Source organism: Mastomys coucha, unplaced genomic scaffold (genome assembly GCF_008632895.1).
Source record: "Mastomys coucha isolate ucsf_1 unplaced genomic scaffold, UCSF_Mcou_1 pScaffold21, whole genome shotgun sequence".
NCBI lineage: Eukaryota > Metazoa > Chordata > Mammalia > Rodentia > Muridae > Mastomys > Mastomys coucha.
This window is the reverse complement of record NW_022196904.1, coordinates 189766438-189792948: the sequence shown is the minus strand read 5'-3', so window position 1 is coordinate 189792948 and position 26511 is coordinate 189766438. Positions and strand designations below refer to the sequence as shown.

At 46.1% G+C, this 26511-nt stretch overlaps 1 protein-coding gene across 4 annotated transcripts in view; it reads left to right on the top strand.

The window, feature by feature from the left end:
• Gfra1 (GDNF family receptor alpha 1) overlaps positions 1–24852 on the top strand; it is a 220214-nt gene extending 195362 nt beyond the window's left edge. For 3 of the 4 annotated variants that reach the window (XM_031390835.1, XM_031390834.1, XM_031390837.1), the window contains 2 exons: positions 21076–21129; positions 21881–24851. In XM_031390835.1, the coding sequence (XP_031246695.1) occupies positions 21076–21129; positions 21881–22036 (210 nt within the window). In that variant the 3' untranslated portion in view covers positions 22037–24851. Of the gene's footprint in view, positions 1–21075; positions 21130–21880 lie in introns of all 4 variants that reach the window. The other variant, XM_031390836.1, reaches the window with a different exon arrangement.
• The last annotated feature ends 1659 nt before the right edge of the window (positions 24853–26511 follow it).

Genomic DNA, 26511 nt, shown 5'->3' with positions numbered 1-26511 from the left:
GGGAAGCAAAGGACAGGCGAGAAGAAAGGGGATGCTACCATAGGTCCTGCTGAAGGGCAACACTGGGAGTGACGGAGTGAATCTAAATCCCACCCTCCTCTTAGGGCTGCTTCTGGCATCGAGTCCGGGACACAGGGTAGGGAGAATTTGCCAGTAAGAGTTTTGTAGCTGGATGACCTCTTTAGGGTGACCTACATGAAGAATGGCTGAAAGACAATTTGAGGCCATAGATTGGGGGTTGGCAGTGACAAGTGAAGGGCCTTCACCCTGAGAACATGGTCCCTCTGGCTGATTTAGGGCTCTGCTCAGCACAGGGCTCCCAGGAGGCTCATCCTCTGGGTCTGGCTTTCCTTTGTGCCTGCCTAGCTGTAGATGAATTACCATTTGCCAGGGGGTCCTAGAAATATCCCAGAATGGTGTCTGTCCCTGCCTGCCTGTGACATGACTCAGAATAGAACTGACTTAAACCAACTTGGGATCCATTGGTAATAGATCTGGAGACAGTCAGAGACTTTGGCAGCCTTAAAGTTCACATCTCTTGAGAAGCGTCCTCTTGTAATATTTTTAAATACACAATAACATGAGAAGACTCTTGAGGATTGGAGAATCTGTCTTAACATTTGAGACAGATTCCCCCCTCTTGAAAGGAAAGGAATAGGAATATACTGTTTCTTTCAAAAGTCTGCCTAGAAGCGTAATTATCGATAGAGCAACAGCAGAACCTCCTGGGCAATGGGTGGCTTCGGGCCTGGTGATCGTGAGCTCATGGGTGTCTGCTGTGGAAAGCTCTGCTTTTAAAAAAAGTTGATTGATTATTATAAAATGTCAAGGAAATGTCCAAATGTTGGCCCCCTGAGGTGATAAAATACTGGGTTGGGGGTAACCTGCCAAGCTCCCATGTCAGGATTAATTGGCAAGCATATTAGTAACAAGCATGATGCAAGCAAGCTGTGCTATTGTTAGTCTCTCTCTGACTTGTATGAAATGGTCGCACGAGAAGCAAGAAAACCTTTATAACTCTACCCATTACTTCATCACCTGTACACTTGAGTGGCCTGGCAGCTGGAAATACTCGGCATATTTAAACCAAAAGAGAACACTTGCTGCTTCTTTAAAGTAAACGTCTGTGGGGTGGAAGCAGACATTGGAAAGCCTTCTGTTCGGGATCACGGCACTGCTTAGTTCCAGGTCCCCCAGTGAAGTCCCCTTGGTGAGGTGTTGGAAATCTCTAGGATCCGCGTGGAATTGCTTTAGTGTTGCTTTGCGTATCTGTAGGGGAGAGGCTCCCAGGATTACTAAAATCCACATCCTCTTCATGTGGGGGGAAGGGTCTTACTTTGTACTCCAGGTCAACCTTAAGTTTGTGTCCATCCACCAACCTCAGCCTTCCAAGTGCTGGGATTTTAGATATGAGTAGCCACGCCTTAGTCAGGTTTCATTTCTTTCTGTGTATTCTTATATGCATGTGTGTTACAGGGATGCAAGTGTACATGTGCACGTGTGCATGTGTAGGCCAGAGGTCAAGTGTCACTCCTTAGGAAACCACCCCCCACCCACTATGTTCTGAGACAGTATGTCAGATAAGTTCGGTAAGTTCAGCTAGTTGTCTGTGAACCACAGTAGAGATTTGCCTGTTTCTACATCCCTAGCACAAGTTCTTCCCACTGGGCTCTGGGCTTGAGATAGTGATACATCAGATCCAGTAGGATGTCTGCTGGCAGTTGGCCATAGTGCAAGCCACCACATTAAGTTTCTGTGAACCAAATAAGGCTCATCTGGGTGTGAGACATGGAAGGCCATCAAGTGTTCATCCAAGACTTGGGTCCCCTTCCCTCATCCTTGAGAGAGCGTTCTAGAAAGAGTCGGCAGAGCACCTGATGGGCTGTGACTGATGTGAGTCTGTCTGCAGGGCGAGTTTCTGTAAAGATGATTCCTGCCAAGATCAGCAGTGCAGAGTCAGCTCCCCTGCTACCCCTGCTCCCTGAAACAAGTACACCCCTCAGTTGTCTCATTGTCAGAGCTCATCAGTCCTAAGTGGCTCCCAGCAGGGACACTTGGCTCCCTCTGTGCCCGAGAAGAGGGAGGAGCTGGGAGTAGGGCTGTGAGATCACAGGATCTGAATCTAGGTCCACACCTCCTGATCTCCTTGCATAGCCTGGTCTCTGCATATGGCCTGGTCTCTCTTCCTCCTGGCCCAAAGGCAGAGTCAAACTTCCACTTTGGGTTGGACTCTGACAGGAAGTTACCTAGGGTCAGATGACTCAGAGGCATTGAGGGAAGATGGTCAATTTAATTCTTCTATGTTATGCTTGAGAATATTGAATATGATCTATATTTAGAAGGTTCCCCTCCCTCCTCTGCTGCAGTACCTCATGGGATCCAAACAAAGTCCATTTGTTCCAGATAGGACCAGACCAGTCCAGAACTGATTTTGAAACTTCCCGGCAGGAAGGTGATTATCTAAAACTGTGAAATACCCAGGCTCTGCTGGTTGTGACCAAGTGCAAATTTTTAAGTGTCGAGTTTTCAAAGGAAAGCTGCCAATGGGTGTTCTGTAAATCATTTGTGCCAGCAGACTGACCCCATTATGTCAGCTAATCCTGGAAATACAGGAGGTAAATTTAAATCTTCGAGCATGAAGCACTTAATCAATATTCTAAATGTTTTTCTTGCAATTTATGCTTGCAGAGCAACGGGGTGCTCTGGCGTCCCGTTAATCTTCCATCAGTGAAGAGACACTCATGAGACAGGCCAGGGTGGTAGGGTTTTGTTGGAGACACCTGATGAGAAGACAACCCTAGGGCAGAGAGGAAGGAGGCTCATTTCTACCCTAGGTCTCTCTGGGGCAAACCTCAGAGTTCACCCTGGAGTTGGCCCCAGGCACTTCTCATGCCTCCCCTTTAAGCATTCTGGACAACCAAGGAGTTATTTTGCTGGGACCTGTGGAGTTGGGCGTACCTGAACAAGAATGGTGACTAACCGCCTCTCTATTATTTTGCGTCATGAACAGTGTTCTTTAACCTCTCTATGTTTTGACTTTCTTTTGATTAAGGAATGGTCCAAGCATACACAGGGCCAGGCAAACCCCTGGCACTTGGAAAGTAGCTGTAGTCTCATCAAGGTGTATCTTGGGGATACTGAAGCTGCAAAGGAGAATCTGTCCCGAAGGTGCCGGAGTGGGCAACAATGGAGAAGAATGGTGAAGCTCTTTAGGTTTTGAACTAAATGTCAGCAGACAGTCCCTATGAAGGGGTAGGATGTTCTTTGTACTCCAGGCCAAGAAAGAATAAAAGTCCAAAGCAGAAAGACTCAGGTCTTTCTTGCTCCCGATTCCATCTTGCTACCTAGATAATTATCTCAGGAGCTCTGCCCTCACAGTCTGCTCCCTGGAGCTACTGTGTAAGCCAGATCCTATCCAGCATGGTTAGGAGAATGGGTCTGTCTGCCAAGGGGCCTTGCTGAACTTCTAACCAATGTTGACATGGGGACAGGTAACACAATTAGCAGCAAGTGCTCTTAGTTGCAGAAAAGATGGTGACCAAGAACCAACCCTCTCCCTCAGATTCACAGCCCAGGAGTGGAGCTGTTCCCCTGTCTATATGTTACTGATCATAGGGGTTATGAGATTATGATTTATTATCTTTATAACGTCATTTATAAATAGTCATCCACCACAACCTCCCCCTCCCCTTTTTATTTGGTAGCCTTGGCTGTCCTGGAACTCACTCTGTAGACCAGGCTGGCCTCGAGCTCAGAAATCCACCTACCTCTGCCTCCCAAGTGCTGGGATTAAAGGCATGTGCCACCACCGCCTGGCCCACCACAGCTCTTAACAGCATATTTGCAATCAAAAGTTTAATGTGGTGCTGCATGCTTGTAATCCCAGCTGTGGGGAGGCAGAAACAGGCAGAACTCTGGGCGGAACTCTGGGGCCTACGTGGTAAGTTCCAGACCAGTGTGAGACCTCGTCTCAGAAAGAAAACAGATGGCAGCTCGAGGAACAACATACAAGATTGACCTCTGTCCTCCACATGAAAATACATACATGTGACTGTTCACCTCCACACACATGCAACTCGCACCCCCTCACACGCATGCACGTACATGTACACACAAATTCATTAAAACTGGAGTGGAACCAAGAACAGTTGCATGGGTATTCCATCCTATTACAGTCTGGTGTTCATGAGGCAGGGTGCATTCAGCACTATCCATGAACAAGCCACAGAGTAGCCCATGAGGTCAGGAATTCAGATGAGATGGAGGAACAGATATCATTGTCCGGGAGAGGAGATACACTAACTCCCCATCTCCTCCTCTGCGTGTTCAGCGTGCCTAGTCTGTATCTCCTAAATCAGAGGACTTTAAACATTTCACTTTCTGCTAACGTTATTCATCACTATAGATTAAATCAGTCCCTAAATTCTTGTTGAGCATCTGGCAGATGGAAGTGTCAGTATGGCTCATAAACTAGCATAAAGAAAAGTAATGGTGACTGTTCTGATGCCAACTGGTATACCACAACACAACTCGATCTCGACACTACCACCAGGGGCTTGTGACAGACCAGTGGCCCCATCAAGGCCCAGCTAGATGCCAGCCTGATTTTCTGGGCTCTCCTCCCACATGCAGTCTGACCAGCTAGTTTACAGATTCGGGCATTTGTAGGAAGTTCTGGGACCTGGTCACTAGAATGACTCATGGAACTCAGCAGACTGCAATACTTAATAGCTTTGTTGTAAAGGGTACAAATCAGGATGTAGAGGTTTGCATAAGATCAGAGAGGGCTTCTGTAGGGCATGTCTATGGGTTCCTTCTCCTGTAGACTAAATGCATTTCATTATTTTATCACATGGATGCACTTACCAGTCAGGAAGCTCCAGGTAGTCCAGTGGCTAATGTTTCCATTGGAGTTGCATTAAGTAGGCATAGGAACTGAGTCACCGACCCTACCCTCCATGTGACTGAACACAATCTTCAGACCTCCTCAGATATTCTCTGAAAGTCAGGTCAGTTTGACCCCTCCTTTGGCTCCACCCCCAGAACCCAAGGTTGGCTTTTCTGGTGACCAGCATTCACCTTGAAGTATCTCATCACCACATGCTCAAGTATGGTCGATGGAGCTGATAAGTAAAGGCACTGTCAAGAAATCAGAAGGATCTAGAGGAATCAAATCCTTTCTTAGGCAAAGATACCTGATCAGGTGTTCTAAAGTGGAGCTACAGACTCACCAAACTTTGTATAGAGATCTGGAGTTGAAAATGAGCCTGGGCTCCTGTCAGTGTCTTCTAGCCATGAAAACCAGGGCTGGTTTCTTATTCTCTCTGCCTCAGTTTCTTTCCTTGTGAGGTGGGCAAGACGGTGGAAGATCGTACTGTAGTGTTTATTAACAGGATGTGCTGTATTCTGTCTTTATGGCTTACTCAGAGCTGTGATAACCTCAGAGTTTAAACTGTGAGAGTTCCCATTGGTTGTAAGTGGTTTCAGGGAACTGTCAACACTTGTCAATGTGTAACACTGTCAACACAGAAATCCTTGACTGCCTTCATCCCACCCTTACTAAAATGAAATACTTCCGAGGGTCAAGCATTGCTGATTCTCAAGGGGGCTCTGATCTTGATGGCCTGTGCAGCTTTGTATAGATAGACTTAATAACTGACAGGAAAAGATGAGACCATGTCATAGTTTCAAGTCCTATACTTCATAGGACATCAGTATTTCTCCTGGAATTCTTTGCTGGACACGAGCTGCACATCCCTAGGGCAATCTGAGGAATTTCATTCAAAGTTCTTTAAGGACCTCACGGCTGTGAGCTAGTCAGTTCTCCTGGGTCAGGCTTATTCAGTGTTGGTACTCTAGGTCTGAGTCATTATTAGGGTTGTCCTGGCATTGAGTGATATTTAGTATCATTTCAGAAGCACCCTTTTCCCCATTATGACAACCTAAAGTTTTCCCAAGCTTGCCAAATATCCCCTTGCAGGATAAAACTAATTGCTCAGAATCACTACCCAACAAGAAGACCGCCTCAAAATCCCCTTACCCCTCCTCCCAGCCTGTGTAGTAAGGATCCCCTTTGTGGTATAGGCAATAGTGAACCTGGGGGCTTCGGCTGCTGCTGTCCATAGTCTCTGTGAGATATTGTACAAAATGCTGCCAAAAGGATATGAGCAACAGACATCAGGTTCACAACTCGGGCAGAGGCGATTGAGTTCTCAGTTAAGACTTCCTTCTGAGAAGGCTGCCTTCTTGCTGTGTCCTCATGAGAAAGGCATACGTTCCACCTTGGGGTCACGCCTCAGAACTCATCAGTGTGGTCACTTGCCAAACTCCTTCCTCCTCAGGTTATCCCAGCAGCACCAGGGTTACAACATGAGACCTGGAGGCGAGACCTCCAATCCCTTACATTGCCAAAATCCCACACTTGGAAATTACGATTTTCCCAAAACAGTACTTGCCCCCAAGTAGGACCTGCCATTGGTATCGGTATCGCAGGTGATACCAACCTTAGGCTTGAGTGCTTTCTTACCATTCAGGGATGTGCAGGAGTCCGTGACCGTCTGGGACCTCATTGTACTTTCTTCCAAGTGATGTTTGTGAACCTGCAGCACATGGTAAGTCCCCTGCAAAGGACCCTGCAGAGGAGACTTTCGACATAAGGTGCTCTCAAACCTAAGTAAGATGGCCTGGAGAATGAGAGTTTTGGAAGGGTTGGGTTGAGGGCATTTTAAAGCTGCATATGATGGTTTGTATGTGTTTGGTTCAGGGAGTGGCACTATTGAAAGGTTTGGCCCTGTTGGAGTTGGTGTGACATTGTGGGTGTGGGCTATAAGACCCTCAACCTAGCTGCCTGGAAGCCAGTCTTCTCCTAGCAGCCTTCAGATGAAGATGTAGAACTCTCAGCTTCTCCTGCACCATGCCTGCCTGGATGCTGCCATGTTCCTATCTTGATGATAATGGACTGGAGCTCTGAATCTGTAAGCCAACCCCAATTAAATGTTGTCCTTATAAGAGTTGCCTTGGTCATGGTGTCTGTTCACAGCAGTAAAACCCTAACTAAGACAGTGCGTGGCAGAGCTGCCAGTGTTGGGTCCTTAGTAAAGTTCTCGATTCCTGGACATTAAGGCCTTTTCGTTAAGGATATGCAGTACCGGTGACATCGGTGTCTTACCTTTCTCCTTGCTATGACAAAAGCATCTGACAAGAAGCTAATTCAGGAGGGAGGGTTTGTTTACTGGTGGAAGGAATACAGTCTATCCTGGAGAGGGGGTTCTGGCAGCAGGAACCGAAGGCAGCTGGCTACACAGCATCCAGGATGAATGCTCGTGCTTGGCTCATTCTCTACTTATCTGGTCCCAGCCTACAGGATGGTGTTGCCCACAATTAAAGTGGCTCTTTCCACCTCTGTTAACCTGATCTAGATGACCCTTCACAGACACGCCCGGAATCTTACCCAAGACAAAGTATACCTACAGATCTGTCCTGTATGAGAACCTGAGAAGTTGACAATATTAACCTTTACACCAGGTGTCCATCTTTGAAGGTGGAACACAGCCTGCCTTCTACAGCTCAGTGTTATTTTTGTCCTTTTTTTTTTTTTTTTAAAGTCTTGGGTATGCACATTTTTCACACATAATGCTCATGTGCCTGGAGTGAGTTCATTTCCCTGATCTTGGACCTGTGACATAATGCTAGGATCATAGACACCTGGCCTATTTCTTGACTCCTGAGAGGCCTTGTGGCATCTCTGTGGACCAGGTTGCCAAGTGGTTCCAGGGCTTACACGGTGGGCCCAGGTCCTCACAGCTGGGAGCCTGCTGGCATGGTTGCACCTGATTCTCCTCTTTCCAGGTGTCAGCAGAAGTGCTCGAGGAAGCCGAATCCCAGAATCAACCCGGTTAGCCCTGGGACGAAAGAGGCTATCATAAAAATGCTTTCTAACATAATTGCTTTATAGAGTGTTTTCAAAGTCCTTGAACCAAGAGAGCGCTTGAATTCAGAACTCAAAATTGGGTAGTATTCCATCTAGGCTGCTGAACAATTCAGAGACCCTAAGTGGCGTTTGATTTGTGTGTGTAAGCCCAAATGGCTGAGGAAGCAAGCAGGCTGTAACAAACTCCCCCAAACAAGAACTGACTCTTGAGGCCAGGCTTCCTGGGAGGAAAATATACATACCCCTACATGTTAAATAGTTCTTGTGCAGAGGTCCCAGTAACTGAGCAATTGGAGTCAAAGGAAGGAAAGGGGAAGGGGGGAAAGGAAAGAAGGAAGGATGGACAGACAGCCATTATGGGACAATATTAAGGACATCACAATCCTTGCCTTAATCCCTGCGGTCCTACTAAGTGTCACTTGTGCGGCCTTTCCACTCTGAGGCTCTGCTTCCTGGAGGGGACACTGGAAGGCACACCTGTGTAGAAGACAAGCTGTCCCAGGCAGCCTGCAGATCAGGTGCTGGACTGCCTCCGGGAAGCAGCTGTTATCAGATTGTGGGCTTGTAAAAACTTAATTCAGGTAACGATTTCTTTGTGATTGGCATGTTTGTATTGTAGCAAGCTTAGGTTCAGCATATTGTTAGAATACATAATGTTGTAATTTAAGATTATTTCATCAGCAGTAAAGGGTTTTTGTAATTCATTTAAAAAGTTGTAATGGGCTTCAGCATCTTCAGTATAGTTAATAATACAGCATTTTATAGCTGGCTGTAAAATTTCAGATTACAGTTTTTGCAATTGTGCGATTCTATTTTATAGTTTAATAATTGTTCAAATGAAGGAGGATGTAAAGTTCTTTAAAACCAATTTAATGACTTAGAAAAATAGCTTTTATCAGAATCTATTGCACACCTTTAATGAACCCAGATGTCCTGTTCCCCTTTTCAACAGAGACCTATTTTCTCAACTAGATGCCTTCCCAATTACACACACGTAGTGCGGTAACTCTGGGTTACAGTTTCTCTCTTTCTCTCCCTTCTTATCCCTAATCACCTGCAAATAGAATAAACCCATTTGTTGAGTGAGCACAGGGGGAGGAGATCAGCCAGGCCAGAGAGCTTCAGCTGCCCAGGCAATAGATTGCTTCTCTCTTTAGAAGTATCTCCCTTTTCACAGACTTCTCCTTGATCACAGATTCTCAACTCTGGTTCCTAAGTAGAGTCTCTTATTAACACTCATGAATAGCTTGTTCTTCACTGTCCTGTAAAGTGAGTGGCAAATGTGGGAGCCTTACATTATAATAATTTAATCATGCTATCATTATGAGTTATAAAAATGTTAGCGATATTATCATTGAGGGCAAGGCAGCATCTCATTTTGTCACTGAAGCTGTAGTATATGTTACTATATTTCTAGAATATGGCATGGGTAGGTCATTGAACACGCAGTATTAATACAGTAAGCAACTCTAGGCCAGGTCCACAAGCAGTGGCTTGAGGCACACACCATGCAGAAGCTCAGTAGCAGGGCCCTTGGATAGATACCGTGTGGCTCTCGGGCTGACTGCCTCTGCTTCAGATGCACGTCCATGTTTCATAGAGATGTACTTACCAGAAGAGATCTGGGGTGGTAGATCACTACTGTTTGGGTTTATAATGGGTTAGAGGGCTGTGCTTCTGATCCTGTGGAGACTTTAGGCAGCACTTCCATTCATTTTCCTGAAGACCAAATGTATCTTTTAAATCTTTTGTATATGGGTGTTTTGCCTGTGTGTATGCCTGTGCACCATGTGCTTGCAGAGCCTGTGGGGATTTGATCTCCTGGTACTGCAGTTTACAGATAGTTAGGAGCCTTCATACAGATTTTGGAATACACTTCAGATCCTCTGGAAGAGTAGCATATATCCTTGTAACCACTGAGCAATCTCTCCTGTCTCTGTAACACATTTTAAGCTAATTTCTCTTAAGGTGCTTCTGTCAGACAGAGAAGCGGTTGTGTTGGAGTGAGCCTTGGGGAGATGATGCTGAAGGGGCTCCACTATGAAGTCAGAGTGCCCCACAGACCAGTATGAAGAGTCTTTTGACCTCCTTGATCCTTGGATTTGTCATCTCTCCTGTGGGCATGGAGAGCCTCACTGCCTACCAGGGTTGGGAGAATTAAACAGATCGGAATCCCTCAGCTCCAGTGAGGGTCCTCTATGACTATTTTCTCTTCCTGAGTGGCCCCCCTGTTGACTATGAGCAAAGAGGAGCCCATGCTGATGGGACACCAAGATTCCTCTGGAAAGCGAAGTTGAGCTTTATGAAGCAGGTCTGCACCCTGTAGACGTGACCTAGGGTTGAGCTTCTTGTTATGATTACGTGTTTACTGCGTCTTTTCCTTAATCACTCATCTCAAAAACCGAGATGGGATCTGAAGAGTAACACTCCCCCACCCCCGTTACGACATTCAGGAAAGAGCCATCAATCTACCTGGGCCTGTGGTCCAGAGGGCAGTGTGGCCAAGCCCATCAGAAGGACAGTAATTCAGCCTTGGACAATTGCTTAACCCAATTGCTGTGTTATAACCATGCTTAATAAAAAGCAGTAGGATGTCTGCCCTATCGTGACTATAAATATGCTCTCTTGTTCCGAGTAACCTACGAGAATACCTCTGAGCACACTTAGGTCACATACTATAAATAAATCCAATTTCTTGAATTCCCTACTGACCTTTTATCCTTTGGACTTCTAACCAACCGCGCCTCCCTGAATAATAGGCTGCACAGAGCTGGAACCATGGGACTCACTATGGAGAAATCTGCTCTGAACCTCTGCATTCCCTCTCCATTGCCTCTCTTATTGCAGGCCCTAGAGGAGCCATTTTATGGAGGACTCTATCTAGAGGGGAAACTCGGAAATTGGAAATTGGGCGCTGACAGATATTGAGGGAGTTTCCTCCAAAATGGTTGTCCTTCTGTCTGCTGCTCAATAGCAGGGACCTCAGAGATGATGCAAGGCAGTTAGTTACTCCATAGACCCCTTAAGAGAGCAAAAGCCACTCAGTCTCTCCTGACCTTTGACTTCTCCAAGCAGCCATGTTTGCAAGCACTATTCCTGGTATTTGGATTCAGGACTGGGAGGTCCCCTCTCTGCATTGTCCCTGCCTAAGTTAGCTCTGTCCCTGTTGGCTGTAGGACCCCAATCATTATTGCACCTGTAGTAATTGTCTTGATCTATCAACAGGAAAGAAAGATCTACTTCTAAGGTTTCACTTAAGGATTATTTGAACCAACAGGCAGGGGTCTGACCTGGAGCCAATATTCAAGAGTGCTGAGGTCTGAGAAAGTGTGTTGTGTGTGGCCACTCCAGGCTGTGGAAACCACCTTTCTGAACCCGTGTCCAACCTGTACAAAGCGGAGGTACCTGCCCACAACAGGTGGAGTCCAAGTGGACTCTCGGTGGAGGTTCTTAGCGGTAGGAACAATCACAGTCATCATCATTTAGGCTACTTGGTTTCCCCCTATTTTCTGGAGTATTTTTCTCTGCTGAACTACAATAATTTTTAAAGGTTAAAATCGGACTTACCGTATTTATCTATCATTAATTTTGCAGCACTAAGCATGCACCTTCTTCCAAACAGAGGGTGAGCGAAGTGTCTGCATGTTTGATCTTGAGACAGTAGATAATTTTTAATTAATTTTTTATATCAAGCCCTACTTAGCACCATAAGTCATAAGACTATTATGGGTCAGCACTCAGCTGCACATACATGCACCAGAGAATGAGGGGCTTAATAAATGTCTTGTGATGCGATGAGGATGTATATCCCGTGAGATGGGCTGCATGCACTTTCCATGGAGGATAGCTATGAATCTTTCCATTGCTCTTACAGATTTGCATCTCCAACTGCATATGTTTAGAAAATAGATGTTTAGTTTGAGAGCCATCCCCCCTTCTTGCCTTATACTATTGTTGTGAATGTTTGCACTGCCGACCGGCTTCCCTCCCCCAGCAGACATCCCCCACCCCCGCCCCACACCAAAACGTCTTTCACACATTGTTTAGCATCATTGTTAATTGGGCATAATTTCCTAAACCGCTGCTCATAATTGCTTCTTGTCTGAATATTTTACTAATCAAGCAAGCTAACCATGAATGAAAACACACAGTTCTGTGGTCTGTTTTGCAACCCATGTTTGCCCCAGCATGGGGAAAAAGCAAAACAGACATAAGATGATTGTGTGGAATTTTAAAGCCAAGAAGAAAGCCGAGCTACAGTATCCCGTGGAGCTTCAAGCCATGGTCTACATGCTGCTTCTCACCATCCTGCCATTAGCATTGAATTACAACCATGGGCTTTGAGCATCCTTTCATGTGTAGGAGACTGATGGAGAGGCCCAAGGGATGGCCAGCTAATGGGCAGTGTTGACATGTCTTCCTGGATATATGTCTGTCTCGTGACTCTTTCGTGGCATCCATTTTTAAAATCTTAAGGATGCTCATGAAGCACTTCTCTTTCATATAATGTTCATGGAAGCTAAATTAGCCTCAGAGTTTGCATTTTTCTATTATTCAATTCTAATGATAGTATCTTGTCTCAATCCAAGACTGTCCAGAGAACAAAGAGAGGCGATGTCACTAGCAACTTTCAAAGAACTTCGTAGGACTGGAGAGATGACTCAGTAGGTAATGCACTTGGTATCCAGTATGAGGGTCTGGATCCCTAAAGTTCATATAAAAGCCTGTCTCTTTGACCTCAGCAATGGGGACTGGAGAAGGGGGAGGCGAAACTGGCCCATCCCCAGAGCTTTCTGACCTGCTAGTCCTGCTAAACTGATGATTTTCAGGTGCAGCGAGAGACTCTGTTGCAAGAAATAAGTTGGAAAGCAACTAACCTAATGTCAAACACATGCACACACATAGTACACATGTGCATGCTCACATGCATACGTATGCACACGTGCATTTCCCAGCCTATGTGCTTTTTACCATACTTTCTCAGTCTACCAGCAGCAGGAACAACTTCTGAACTGTGGTGGGATTCATCCTGACTTTTGTTAGTCCTCTCAGCAGCCACCCTGCCCTTTTAGAAACATACTCATGTACAAAGCCACTGAATGTCCCAAGCCTGTTCTCCTGATCTGAACCTAGCACCCTTTGTCCTGCTTGGTGGAATCATGAGCTTCAAAGGCTAAGTGTGTCTCAGTCCTTTGGTGAGGATGCTGTTTATGTAGCATGTAGATGAACAGAATCACAAAAGGCAATAAATGATTTAAGAAAAACTGCGTTGAATACATGAGAAAAAAAGCAGATTCCTTTATAAAATATTGCCAGTGGGTTAGCGAAGAACAAGGTAACTATAATAGCCCGCAAAGGGATAGATTGCTTAAAAGGAGACAGCAGTCCAGGTCCTCCGTGGGAGATGGCAGTCCAGGTTCTCTGTGGGAGATAGCAGTCCAGGCCCTCTGTGGGTGTCAAACACTCTCCCATTTTTAAAAGCAACTGAAACTGGAGGCTAGGCATGTGGCTTGTTTGGTAGGGTTAGTAGAATGCCTGCCTGCCTAGCAGGCAGGAAGCCCTGTGCTCCACCCTCACTGTGGTGTTATCCAGGCATGGTATCTTACACCTGTAATCCCAGCCCTTGAGAGCTAAAGGCAGGAGGACCAGAGGTTCGAAGTTATCCTCAACTACTGAGCAAGTTTGACGCCACCTTGGGCTACATGAGATCCTGGCTCTTAAGAGTAAATGAATAAGAAAAAGAAAATTAAAAATGAAAAAGAAAATTAAACCACGGATCTTGTTGCTCTTGGTTCATTAATATGGCGTGTGTTAAACAGAAGCTAGAGAATTCTGTTCAGTGGGCTTCTCTTATAAAAGAAAAAGAAAGTGCCCTTGTTCGGCACAGGTACCTACTGAGGCCAGACCAAGAGTAGTGGATTTCCAGGGTTGAGTTTCAGGCCATTGTGTGTGGGTTCTGGGACCAGAACTCAGGTCCTTAGTGAGAACGGTACGTTCTTTTAGCAGCCGAGGCAGCCCTGCAGGCCCCAGCACTTAGTTTTGACAGAGTTGGATACACCTGTCATGCACGGGTTTCCCCCTCTCTCCTCTCTGATCAAGGACAAGAGTGTGCTTTAGCTGTAGCAGGAGCACAGGTGAACTCCGACTTAGGCTGTTATCAGAACCGAAGGCCCTCCAGACTTCGGACCTTGTTTCTATATCAGCTTTAAGTCTGTGGTACACTGTACAAGTCCAGTTTCCTTTTAGTTCACCGGGACTCATTGGAAGCCTTGTCTAAACAGAGTCTACTGGGTCTGAGTCGGGCCTGCTCCAGGTACGGAGGTCACCTCCGCTGACATTGCTCACCCAGCCTTAGGACCTGGCTTGGCTAGTGCAGCTGACAAAGCCTGCTGGCCTGGGTCTTCAGGAACCTCTGCTGGGTCTTTGGGAACCGGTACTGAGTGAGAACCATTTCCCAGGCCTTCTCAGCGCTTCTCACAAGGAGAGCCTTTGACTAAGGCTCAGGCAACACTGAAATGTGTTCTGGGGCAGGAGGTCCAGGTGAACTGTGCAGTCTCTGTGGTAGAAACAGTAAGTGTGGCCATAGTTAACCCTTTAAACGGAGGCTCCCAGTTCACCAGGCTCACTTCTCAGTCCCTTCCTTCTTCCTGACAGAACGGAGCTGGAAGGAAATGGGTCCCTTCCCTGCTAAGCACAAGCTCCAAAAGACAAACAGCCAGGCCCAGAGGCTCTGAGCAGGCCTTATTTATGTGTCCACTTGTTTTGCAAAGCTGACATTACTGCGAATTATTCAGGCCAGTGGCTGCATGCAGTTGTTACCAAGTTTGTGGAGAAGGTGAGTTTCAAAAGAGACAGTGAGAGAGATGTTGGAAAGGCTGGCCAACTGCTTGTGACCAGATTGGCAATAAAAATCTCTCCTGTTTTCTCCAAAAGTCAGAAGCAAAAAAAAAAAAAAAAAACCCCAAACTGCAGAGTCAAAAATCGGTAGAGAGAAAGGCTGGCAAGCACTGCAGCTCCCAACCTAGCCGGGCCTCTCCCCAGGGGTGCCGCCTGCCTGCTTTCTTTTTATGTGTAGAAGTTAATTTGGACAGATGCAGATCAAGTCCACAGTAGACTTGTTATGAAACAAGTACTAACCATAAATGCATGTCAGCAGGTGAGTCTGTGATTCAAGCACCATTCAAGGAATGGGGCCTGTGTAGCAGGTTAGCCCTGCTGAGATTCTCTGGGGATTAGGTGCTCACCCTCTCTGTCCCTTTGGTCTCCAAAGAGAAAGTCAAACATGCATATTTAAACTTGGACTTTTAACATCTCCACTACTTCAGAAAGACCTCTTGTAATGGCTTCTTCCCCCAGCCAGAGTCCCACTGATGCCACAGTAGAGGCTCCTATGCTAATGAGCTGGTATTGACAAGTGTGATAGATACAGCCAGGTACTTAGCAAGAGCAGAGTTGATTGTGTTTTACAGCCTGTGTGCTTCTCTGTTTATTGCTTTTATTCTGTCATTAAGCAAACAGGTTCCTAATATAGCAAATCTCTCTAATCAGTAAAGCAAGGGAGAAAGGAACCAGAGCACATTAATTACGACTGTTTGGCTGTAGCCTGGACAGTATGCTGCTATTGGATTGGGAGCGTCTTCTGGTTTTATTTCCTGGAGTCAGAACAGAGAATGGACTGATGGCTTTTCTCCCGCATGGAGGAGAACAGAGAAATGTTCCGTGCCCTGCTGGCTGACAGCTGCCTGAAAACCTGAGATTAAACACTGGCTTCTCCGCAGAGATGGAGTCCTGGGGCAGCAACGGCCAGGCTCTGCATGGGCGTACGTTTAAGTCTCCAATTCCATAAACAGGCCAGGCATGCTGCTCACAAACCTGAACTGTCCCCAAAGTCCTGCAGAGCCTACTGTGGGCAGGTGGGGACTCCGCTGCCAGCTATAGATTGCATGTGTGCCCTGTGTGTTCTGCACTAGAATGCTATCGGCCCCGAGACTGGCTTTGCAAATGCTGACGGCTGGGGTAAAAGGCAGAGAAGCCACTCTGACTCCAGGTACCAGAGGTTAACAGCATCTAATGCATTTATTAACCCTCTGGTGCCAGGGTCTGGTGAGGTCTGGCCTCCCAATTACAGAGCCCTGGAAATTCTATTATGTGACAAGCCTGGACTTGTTGATTACCACCAGGGACAATTTTGTAACAGCTGCTGGAGGGACAAAGCCTACGGAGACTCTAAAGGGCAAGCTTCTGGACTGTGGTTTTCTAGGATGTAGGGAAGGCTTCCCCAGCATCCACTTGCCTTTTTTAACCCTGGAGATGAAAACCGCAAGGTACTGCATCTTGATTGCACACAAAGCAGGGTCAGGAGTCTTTGCCCAAACCACAGGACCAGAAATTAGCTGATAGGAAACATGCTTTCATAAAGGACATTAAAGAGTTCATTTTTTTCAGCCTACTGCAATAATTGTTCAAATTAACTGTTACAGAAACAGAATAGACTTCCTTTTCTTCCTATCTTTTAGAGACATATCCTATTTTAAAACCACAGAATGCTAGGTCAGTGTCCAGGTAGGAGTGGGCTGTTTGAGCCCCGAATCAGGTGACTGTGTGTGCCTCACATGGTTATCAGGTAGCAGGCAACCACAGCAGACCCTCACACTCTGTGCCGGCTTATCTTTACGGACCTTGGCTTTACCAGTTTACACTTTGCTGATGACATCTGATTCTCAGCTTTTGAGCTTAGTTTACTCTCTACCAAGTCTCAGGAGAGGTGTGTGTCTGTGTGTATGTGGTGTGTCTGTGTGTGTGTGTGTGTGTATGTGTGTCTGTGTGTGTGGTGTGTGCATGTTTGTGTGTGTGCTGTATGTGTGATGTATGTGTGTTTGTGTGTGGTGTATGTATGTGAGTCTGTGTGAGTATTCCATGTGTGTGTCTCTGGTGTGTGTGTGTGTGTATGTGAGTGGGGGTGTTTGTGTGTGTGTGGTATGTGTGTGTATGTATCTCTCTGTGTGTGTATGGTATTTGGTGTGTGTGTGTGTGGTGTGTGTGTATGTGGCATTTGGTATGTGCATGTGTGGTGTGTGTGTGTGTATGTGTGTGGTATATATGTGTAGTATTTGGCATGTGTATGTATGTATATGTATGATGTATGTGTGTGTGTGTGGCATTTGGTATATATGTGTGGTATTTGTTATGTGTATGTGTATGGTGTGTATGTGTATTATGTATGTATGGTGTATGTGTGTGTATGTGTATGTGTGTGTGTATAAGTGGTGGGTGTGTGTAAGTACTCAGCAATCACTCAACAGTTTTTGAAATGGCAGTCAACACCCTGCCATTTTACGTTTGAATTTATCATAACTGATAGCAAGACTGTTTGATTGTTTAATGATGGTTTTTAAAAACATTCAGGATGAAAATCAACCAAACACAGAATGGGCTTTGAGGCCCAGCTTTTCTTGAGGAGGTTCTGGGGCTTTGAGGCCCAGCTTTTCTTGAGGAGGTTCTGGGTCTGCCGTAGCATGTTTCTGATCCTTAGAGGTCACTGAGACTCGTCTGAATACAAGGTTCCTAAGCTTGCAGCCAGCCACTGTTCACACGTGTGAACCTCATTCTGCCCCTCTGTGTACCAATCACATTCGTTCTAGACCATACTCGGTTGAAGCTGATTCCAGGATCTGCATGGAGCCTTTGGCCTGTATCTTACCAGTGAGGAATTTAAAACATCTCACATCTGTGTGCAGTCCTTTGACTTTATTGCTCAGGAACCAGCTGCCTTCACCTTCACATCAGGGCCACACACCTTACAGTCTCCTGCTAGGTTTGGGTAGATCTGGCAAGACTTCTCTGTTCACCCTACTCACACTCCTGGTGACATCCTCAGTACCAGTTCTCTCTACAGGAAGCTCGCTAAGTGTATTCTGAAAGCAGGGTTTATAGATCTGCCTTGGCCTGTGGATAGCCAAGCCTCTTAGTGTGGGCGCTGGGCAGGCTACCATGGGAAGCCTCTCTAAGTCGGGCAGCATATTCTCGCTTGGATTCAGCATTTTGTGTAGTTATGCCCACCAGGATGGCCCTCCAGGCTACAGGCTAACATTTAGAGGTTCATAGGATGCTGTTTTGGGAACTTGAGCCTCTAGGTGGTACAGCCTTGGGGCAGCTCTGAGTGTATTTTCCAGAGCCAGTAAATAATCGCTGCATCCATTCTCTGAGTAAGGGACCTGAGCTGGCAGTTTAGATGTGGGCATTTTGACCTGTTGGAGATTTAGAAACATTTAGTGTGGGCCCTCAGTGATGGGGCATAGAAGTCTACCCATGTAGACACCTGGGAAACCCATTCGGACACCTGGGAAGATGGCAGCCCTTTCTGGTTAGCTACTGAAGTCCCAACATAACCATGGGAACAGTCTCCTCAGGCTGTCCCAGGTTCCACCGTGACAGGGATACAGCGACAGAACCAGAGAGGCCCTGCTAGAGCCTTACAAATACAGAGGCGGATGCTTACAGCCAACCATTCGACTGAGTGTGGGGTCCCCAATACAGGAGTTAGAGAAAGGACTGAAGGAGTTGAAGGGGTTTGCCACCCTATAGGAAGAACAACAATCAACCAACCAGAACCCCAGAGCTCCCAGGGACTAAGCCATCAACAAAGGAGTACACATGGCTCCAGCTGCATATGAAGCAGACAGTAGCCTTGTCAGGCATCAATGGAAAGAGAGGTCCTTGGTCCTATGAAGTCTAGATAGATGCCCCAGTGTAGAGGAATAAGGCCGGAGAGATGGGAGTTGGTGGATGGATGGAGGAACACCCTCATAGAAGCAGGGGGAGGGAGGATGGGATAGGAAGTTTCCAGAGATGGGGGAAACCGGGGAAAGGGGATAACATTTGAAATATAAATAAAGAAAATACCCAATTGAAAAACTAAGGCGATGTTGTTAAGTGTGGTGCTTGTCAGGTGACAGGGAGAGGCAGGCACCCAGCTTCAAACTCTTGAGGATTGCAGCAGTCCCCTGAGGTACTGCTGCCTTACTGTGACTACACTACAGAAAAAGCTTACAGCCACACTGCCATCATGGCCCAGAGGTCCTTCTGCATCCCCCGACGAGTCAGTGAATGGGTTAGCTCTGCATAGCCCCTCCGTGGGGATCTTGTCTTTGTATCTTACCACCTAGAAAAGGAAAGAAAGGCAGAGTGGAATGTGACAGGGCCATTTGGGTGTCTGGGCACAATTCCAGACTCGACTAGGAATAAAACGTGGTGCTCTGCCCATTATTCTCCGTAGGTAGCAGAGCAGCGGATCGGGCTTCCTATTATTATAGATTAAAAGTAGGCTTTTGAGTAAGTGTAATTCCGCTTCCAATTTCCCCTCTGATCCTCTTATACATAACATTTAGTGACCTTTGAACAGCCCGGGGATGCTTCACAGTGTCTTGTTCTCGAAGCCTGCTTAAAGGTTTCTACTTCATATTCACTGCTGGCATATGCAAAAATAGGTAAAGATTGGGATGCTTCCCCAGAAGCATTATGGTCAACAAATTACTCCTCGGGTGAGCCTGCTGTCGTTTTAGCCTCGGGTGTCTTCCGTGAGTCACCGAGGCTCACAGAATACAGGCAGCCTGCTAATGTCATGCCCTCAGAGCTGGTCGCTCTGGTACCTCCTCAATTCAAAGGTGATGATTATTTACCAGGGCTTGCCCTCCCCAACAAACAAGCTCCCCATTGGTGTCAATGGCTGCTGTTGTCATGAGAAGTGTTCTTCCTGTGGGTTTCGGGGGTGGAGGCAGAGACTGAAGAAAGACTGTGATCCAGGAAAGGTATATTTTCATAGAACTGTGGAGTCTTGGTTACATCCTGGCTTATAAGCACATCAGCCATTTAACTTCTCTGGGCTTAAGTTGTTCATGTTTGCAAAACGAGTGTTGTACTGACTGGGTAGCTTTCAAGATCTGTTCATTGCAGTTGTCTGAGTAATGGAAATGCCCTTTCCACTGAATTCTCGGGCAAAAGCCCAATGGCGGAGTTGGTCCAGCTAAGAAGAAAAGAGCTTTAGCCCTCCACTGCTCAGCTTCTAGCAACTACCTTGGAGTCAGGTTTTGAATTTTGGAGTCTCATAGTTAATGTTCTATTGCTCTGAAGAGCCAGCATGACCAAAGCAGGCAGGTATGGCACTGGAACAGTAGCTGAAAGCTTCACATCCTGAGAGAGAAAGGGGCGGGGGGGTGGGGGGAGACAGACAGACGGACAGTGAGAGAAGGAGAGTCAGAGAGTTCTGGTGTCGGCTTTTGAAACCTTAAAGCCCTCCTCCAACAAGGCCCACACCACCTAATCTTTCCTAAACAGCTCACCATCTAGGAACCAAACATTCAAAGACATGAGACTGTGGGAGCCATTCTTACTCAGACCACCACAGGGTGTGTTGGGCTATAAGCTTCCTGGAGGGCATCCATCTGAGAGTCTCTTCAGTGTGCTCTGACTCCAAACATGGAGTTGTTTGCCAGGAAACAAGAAGCTCCATGAGCCCAGGGACTGAATTCTTTCAGCTTCCCTGCCCCCATCCTTAAGAAACATTGAGAGCTCCTTGCTGTTTTTTTGCCTGGGGCGGGGAGTTGGCAGATCAGTCAAGGAAAGGGATTCCAGGGGTCTCTCTATCAGGATGCGCAGTCAGGCGTGTCTGTTGTGACGTTTTAAAGGAGCATTTTCTCCAGGTTAACACCCAGGGTTAGGCTACCACTTCAAACTCCTCCTTCAGGGTCCTGGCCCTGCCTAGGCCATCCCTGAGGCAGCTGCCAGTGACAGAGGTAGCTGCTGAGCTCTGAATCAGGGCATCCCTAAACAGAGACCTGCAGGGTCAGAGAGTATATTTTGAAGACCTGGGAAGAAAGAATGCCAAATATCTCATTAATTTCTTATATTGATTCCATGTTCAAATGATAATACAGTTGGTTAAATAAAATATATAATTAAAATTAACCTTACCTGCTACCTCTTTATTAGGCAGCCACTTGAATGTTGTAAATTATGGATGGGACTCACAGTGGTGGCTCCTATATTTATCCTCTGGCCCTGCCCTAGACTGTTGATTAATGGATCATAATTAATTACTCTTCCCTATTATGTCTGAGTGCTTTTTTTCCTCCTTTGTCTCTCTCCAGGCACAGAAGCTGAAATCCAATGTGTCGGGCAGTACACATCTCTGTCTTTCTGATGTAAGTGGCATTTCTTTTGTGTTTCTTTATAGGGATATAGGCTTTGGAAATGGGTATATAATAAATAATATTTGAAGACCAATAAAGTCTTGGATCCAGAAGAGGTCTCATCAGCCTCCATATTGACTTACCTTTGGAGGAAAGTGCAGAATTAAGATTCACTGCAAAGTTAGAACTAAATGTACAACTGTGATCTTTACCAGAAAGTCAGCCTCAGTTGACTCAGCCCATTGTTCCATGCTAGAAGACTCTGAGATTCTATGAAACCTCTTGTGGGTTGGTTAGGGATTCAGAAAAAGTCTCTGGCATCTGTCTGTCCCTGACATGCATTCTGATCCATCTGTCTCTACATGGGCTGCACTTTCCCAGACAGTTCTTCCTGCCTCCCTTGCCATGGGGGAGAGTCAGAAGGAAGCCGGGAGATTGGAGCTGTTAGGTGGTCTAGAAAGACACAAAGGCAGTGACCCCCAGGTTTAAACATTTCCCATCATAAAGAATGTATGACAGATCAAGCAGCAAACATAGGCCAGCAGTTGATTCAAAGGATCTACATCTTACCAAAGTTCATGGTCCCATCTCATAAAACTAAAAGTTAGCCAGTTCAGTCTCCGTGGTTAATTCTCAGGCCAGCTTTTTTGAGAGGGAGCTGGCCATTAGGGAGAGGGAAGTGGGGGTAAAGAACATGGGTAAAATCCAACAGGAGGGGGTAGGCACGTGCTGTGGGTGATAATGAAAATATTGTTTCTTACAGAATGATTACGGAAAGGATGGTCTCGCTGGTGCCTCCAGCCACATAACCACAAAATCAATGGCTGCTCCTCCCAGCTGCGGTCTGAGCTCACTGCCGGTGATGGTGCTCACCGCTCTAGCTGCCCTGTTGTCTGTATCGTTGGCAGAAACATTGTAGCCACATCCAGAAAAGCAGTATGAAAAGACAAAAGAAAACCAAGTATTCTGTCCCTGTCCTCTTGTATATCTGAAAATCCAGTTTTAAAAGCTCAGTTGAGAAGCAGTTTCACCCAGCTGGAACTCCTTTGATGTTTTTAAGAAAGCTTCTTGTGGCCCTCATGGGCTTCTGTCAAAGAACTGCTACAGGGCTAATTCCAAACTCAGAAGGCTCTTGGGCATGGTGTGGCTTAAGGGGACCATTTGTAACCTGGACTGTAAAGCAAGCTGAGCTTATGTTTTTGATGGTGATGGTGGTGGTGATGAAGAAGAAGATGATAGTTTTAACAGCTTGAACTCTGTTCTCTCTACTGGATAGGAGCAGGAGATGCTATTGATAAAGATTCTTCCATATCTTATTTAATAGCGTTGAATTCTAAAGGCATGACTGCAGCCTAGTGTGGATGGATGACAAATGAAAGTTGGCCTCGAGTGGACTTTGCAGACTCTATATTGTACTAATGTTCACCTCTCTATGTATGCTCTCCACAGAGTGTTTATGTACTACAGACGGTTCTGTGATCCCCAACACAACAAAAAAAGTCCCTGGTCACATCCAAATGTAGAGCCTGTCATTTAGCCCAGTAGAAGAGGGTGGGTGTGGTCCGTGCACAGCATCTGGAGTGTTCAGTGGTGCTCTGCTGAGCTTTGCTTGAGTGAGAAGCTGAATGTAGCTGAACATCAACTCTTACCAATTCTTACACTTTCGAGGTCACATGTAGAACAAGCATTACCAACTATTAGCTCTCCAACTATTCGCTTTCTACGTTTTGAAAGCAGCGATACTGATCCTGTGTTTTAATGATGGTTTAATACACGCAGCCCTTTTCTCTCATCAGTAACATTAGTTCCAGCATCAACTTCATGCATATGGCTCTCAAAAGCAGGCCCTAAGAAGCCCAGTGCTTTAGCAGAAAGCTGCATCACATTTCTGTGGACAGGCAGGAGGAAATAGAGCAGCCAGTCCAAGTCTTATCTGTCTTGAAATCAAGGCTGCCTGTATATAAGGAATGGTTAGATACTTGTAAAGAGTGCCATGGTGGACAGCGCCATGGGCAGTTGATACAGCCCCTAGTACATCGGTTTACATATCTGGCAGAGACAGCTTTGATTGGGGCTGGCTGGCCCTAAGGGATGGGACAGAGATGTGCTGCCCTCTCTTTCAAAGTTGAGCCCTGCCAGGGCACATGGAAGTGTCTTTGCTCCTGACCACAACTAAGAACAGTGTGGATTCAAGGTCATCAAACATCTCCCATATTTTGCTCTGTGACCTTCATGACAGACTGTCCCACACAAAAGAAATGGTAGGTTATGGATCTAGAGAGCCAGCACAGGGTCTGGAAAGGTGAACTGATTGGCACATATACACAGAACAGGAAGGGACACTGGAGAAGAGACATCTGGCTTACTAGCCACACACCATCTCTTGGAGCCCTCCTCCTTACCTGGGCAGACCATTCGGTGTATATCTAAATACTGGTTTACATGGTCAGGCTCAGAATCTGTAAATGGTTGCATACTGACAACCATGTTTCCTGCAAAGTGAATAAAGGAGAGGAGAATCTTCCCTCCTCTGAGCCCTGGAAGTATGATCTGGCTTCTCACCCTCCCACAGAGCAGGGAGCCCTGGTGCACACAGTCTTTTGATACCCACACTGCTCTCTGAGGTTTGCTTTGGGAGAATAAAGATTCACCTGGGGAGGGGCTCCTTTGGTGTCTGAAGTGCATTTATATCAAAATGTTAATGAATAACAATGTAAAATACTCAGTAGCAACCTTTTCCCCCTTCAGAATGTTATTGAGGGGAATGCATCCAACATCCAGGTGAGATCAGTGGGATGTTCCATGATGACTGATACATTGAATAAACATATTCGATGTGTCGAAACAGAATGCCAGTCACAAATGGGAACATATCTCTTACTGGTCATGTTTTTGTTTTAATTAAGATATATGCATATATCTCCACTAGACTAATTGCATAAGGGTCTGATTGGAAGTGATCCACCATAGGAGGCTATCGATTACCCCTGCAGTATACTGCTTCAGAGGACCAAAGAGGAAACAGGAGCCCTGTGCTAACAAGGGGAGGCCTCAGCCAGACCTTATAAATAGGCAACATACAAATTAAATTTTGAAAAGCAGTGTCTCCAGTAAAAATCTCAATATGAGAATTACCAAATCCTTGATTTGAAAACAAGTTGCTGGTGAAATGAAATAGTGGGAAGGGCCCCATTTAGGGACATGTCAGAGATGCCTACAAAGCCAAGGCAAACATGTAGGCCTTTCATTTGTTGTGGCCTCAGGTTGATGCTGTGCGCTGGACAAAGTGCTTTGTCTCAAGACTAGAACAGGGAAACATGGCAGTCTTTTATGCACTCGACTTCCTCTTGGAGCCCCGCCCATGAACAGAAGTGATTCCCTACTTCCTGCCTCTCTGCTTTCACTGGTCACAGACACAAGTTTCGTCTGCTGAGGTTGGGTTCCTTACAGAAAGTCCTTTGCGAAGTTGATTTTGCTAACGGACCATTGCGTCCACACAGTGACTCGGAATCCAGCCTACAGCCTACATCGGGGAGAGAAAAAGGTGATGGAGCCACGTTGAGCAGAAGCACATTCATTCCATTTGACCTTGAATGTTCTTGAGCAGATGGTGTTTGAGAGTCTTTTTAAGAGCGCACACGAGAGAAGTGCACAACAGAGGGAATTCAGAATGCTGGCTGTTTATTTTTCCACATCTGACTTTTTTTTCAAACCTCAAATAAAAATGTAGACATTGAAGATGGCATAGGTTATTTTCCAACAAGTAAAGCAAATTGTGTCTAGATGTAATTGGAGGGTGGTTTCCATGTTATTTTTAAGGCAATTCCATATCTTGTAGCTAAACAGAAATATCTAAGTACTTAGATCTTCAAGTTCATCCCAACACAGCACAAGGACTCCCCAGAGCCCCGAGTTTAGTGTTTGTGTGTTGTACAGGGTTGTCTTTGCCTGTGCGCCAAGGCTGGGTCATTCTCAGCTGCACATTTCCCGTGAGCCTCCTTGTCTCTAAATCAGACACCCCCATCTGCTGACTCAGAGAAATGAGAAAGGGTGGAAGCGTGTTTGAATCAGTGAGTGTAGAGAAAGAGATTAAAAGCAGTGGGGGGGGTATATAATTAGCAAATTATTTCCTTAGATTCCAACACAAATGTGCTTCAGTTATTACTTACAAAATAGTGGACTCGGAGGACCTATCGTTTTGGACATAAGCTTTTATTCATACAGTCACGCACGGCTTATTTGAATCAAAGTGCGGAGCAGAGAGGGAGTTGCTTAAATCAGCCCATGTTCTGCCTTTCGGATGCTGCTCTTGGTCTCCAAAATCTACACCCTGCTCTCTGTTGTCCTGGCTGTGCTCTTTACCTAAGCAAATGAGACCATGGGAGACCCAGCTCTATAGGAAAGGCCATGGACAGTGGCAACAGATGGAAATAAATTGCCATCGCCTGGGCACCATGACATCAGGAGGCCCAGTTGCCCTGAGCACACAGGGCTTGGAGAAATGAAGCAAAATTAAGGTGCAATAAGGAGTCACAGTGGGTCTCTCGTTCTGCTGATACTTCTTATCGATAGGGACATTCTTCTAAAAAAAAAAAAAAATAGCCAGTGTCCTGAAATAGCAGGAGGTCTTCTATAGAAAGGGCGCTAGAGTTAGTGTTTGGGTGAATAATGGAGGGCTTTGCTTTTAGAAACTGAAGTAAAAAGTCAGGGGATATGTCTAGACAACCCTAGAAGCTGGTTTTCTTCTCTCTTATCCCCAGCAAGGAATCTCTCATCTCCATCTGACAGGTCTTGAGTTTGACATGGCTTTTCTTATTGAGCGAGTGTAAGTCTGTTGTCTAGGATTCTTCATGAAGAACCATTACGTCGGAATAATAGTCTTACTGCAGAGGCCTTACTCCCAAGGGGTTGCGGATGCCTGTGCCCTGGAGTGTACCCTGCAGATGCTTAAGATGCGGTTGGTTCTGTCATCTTCGCATCCCTTACTGAGGCCTCCATGCCTCCCTTTTCTGTTACTGCCAACGCACATCACAGAGCCCCCTCCCATCTATTCTTCACCCATCAGTCTAAGCTCAATGCTGCCAAAATCCATCCGCTTTTCTATCAGATGCTTATTTTGTAGAAGCAGACATGTCTTGGGAGCCAGGTGATAAAAGCCTCAGGTCAGACACACACACTCCCCTACCCGTCTCTTGAGATCCCTCTTTTTCACTTTAGTACCTTGCCTCCTATACCCTCATGGGGACCCTACTTATATCTCTGGGCTCTCTGATAGTCCATACTTTTTCCTAGAGGCAGCTCAGTGTGGCTGATCATCTAGATATACCACCTGCATTTCTGATGAGTCCTGAGACCCAGCCCAGAGGGGTGGGGAAGGCACATGAACCCAGTTCC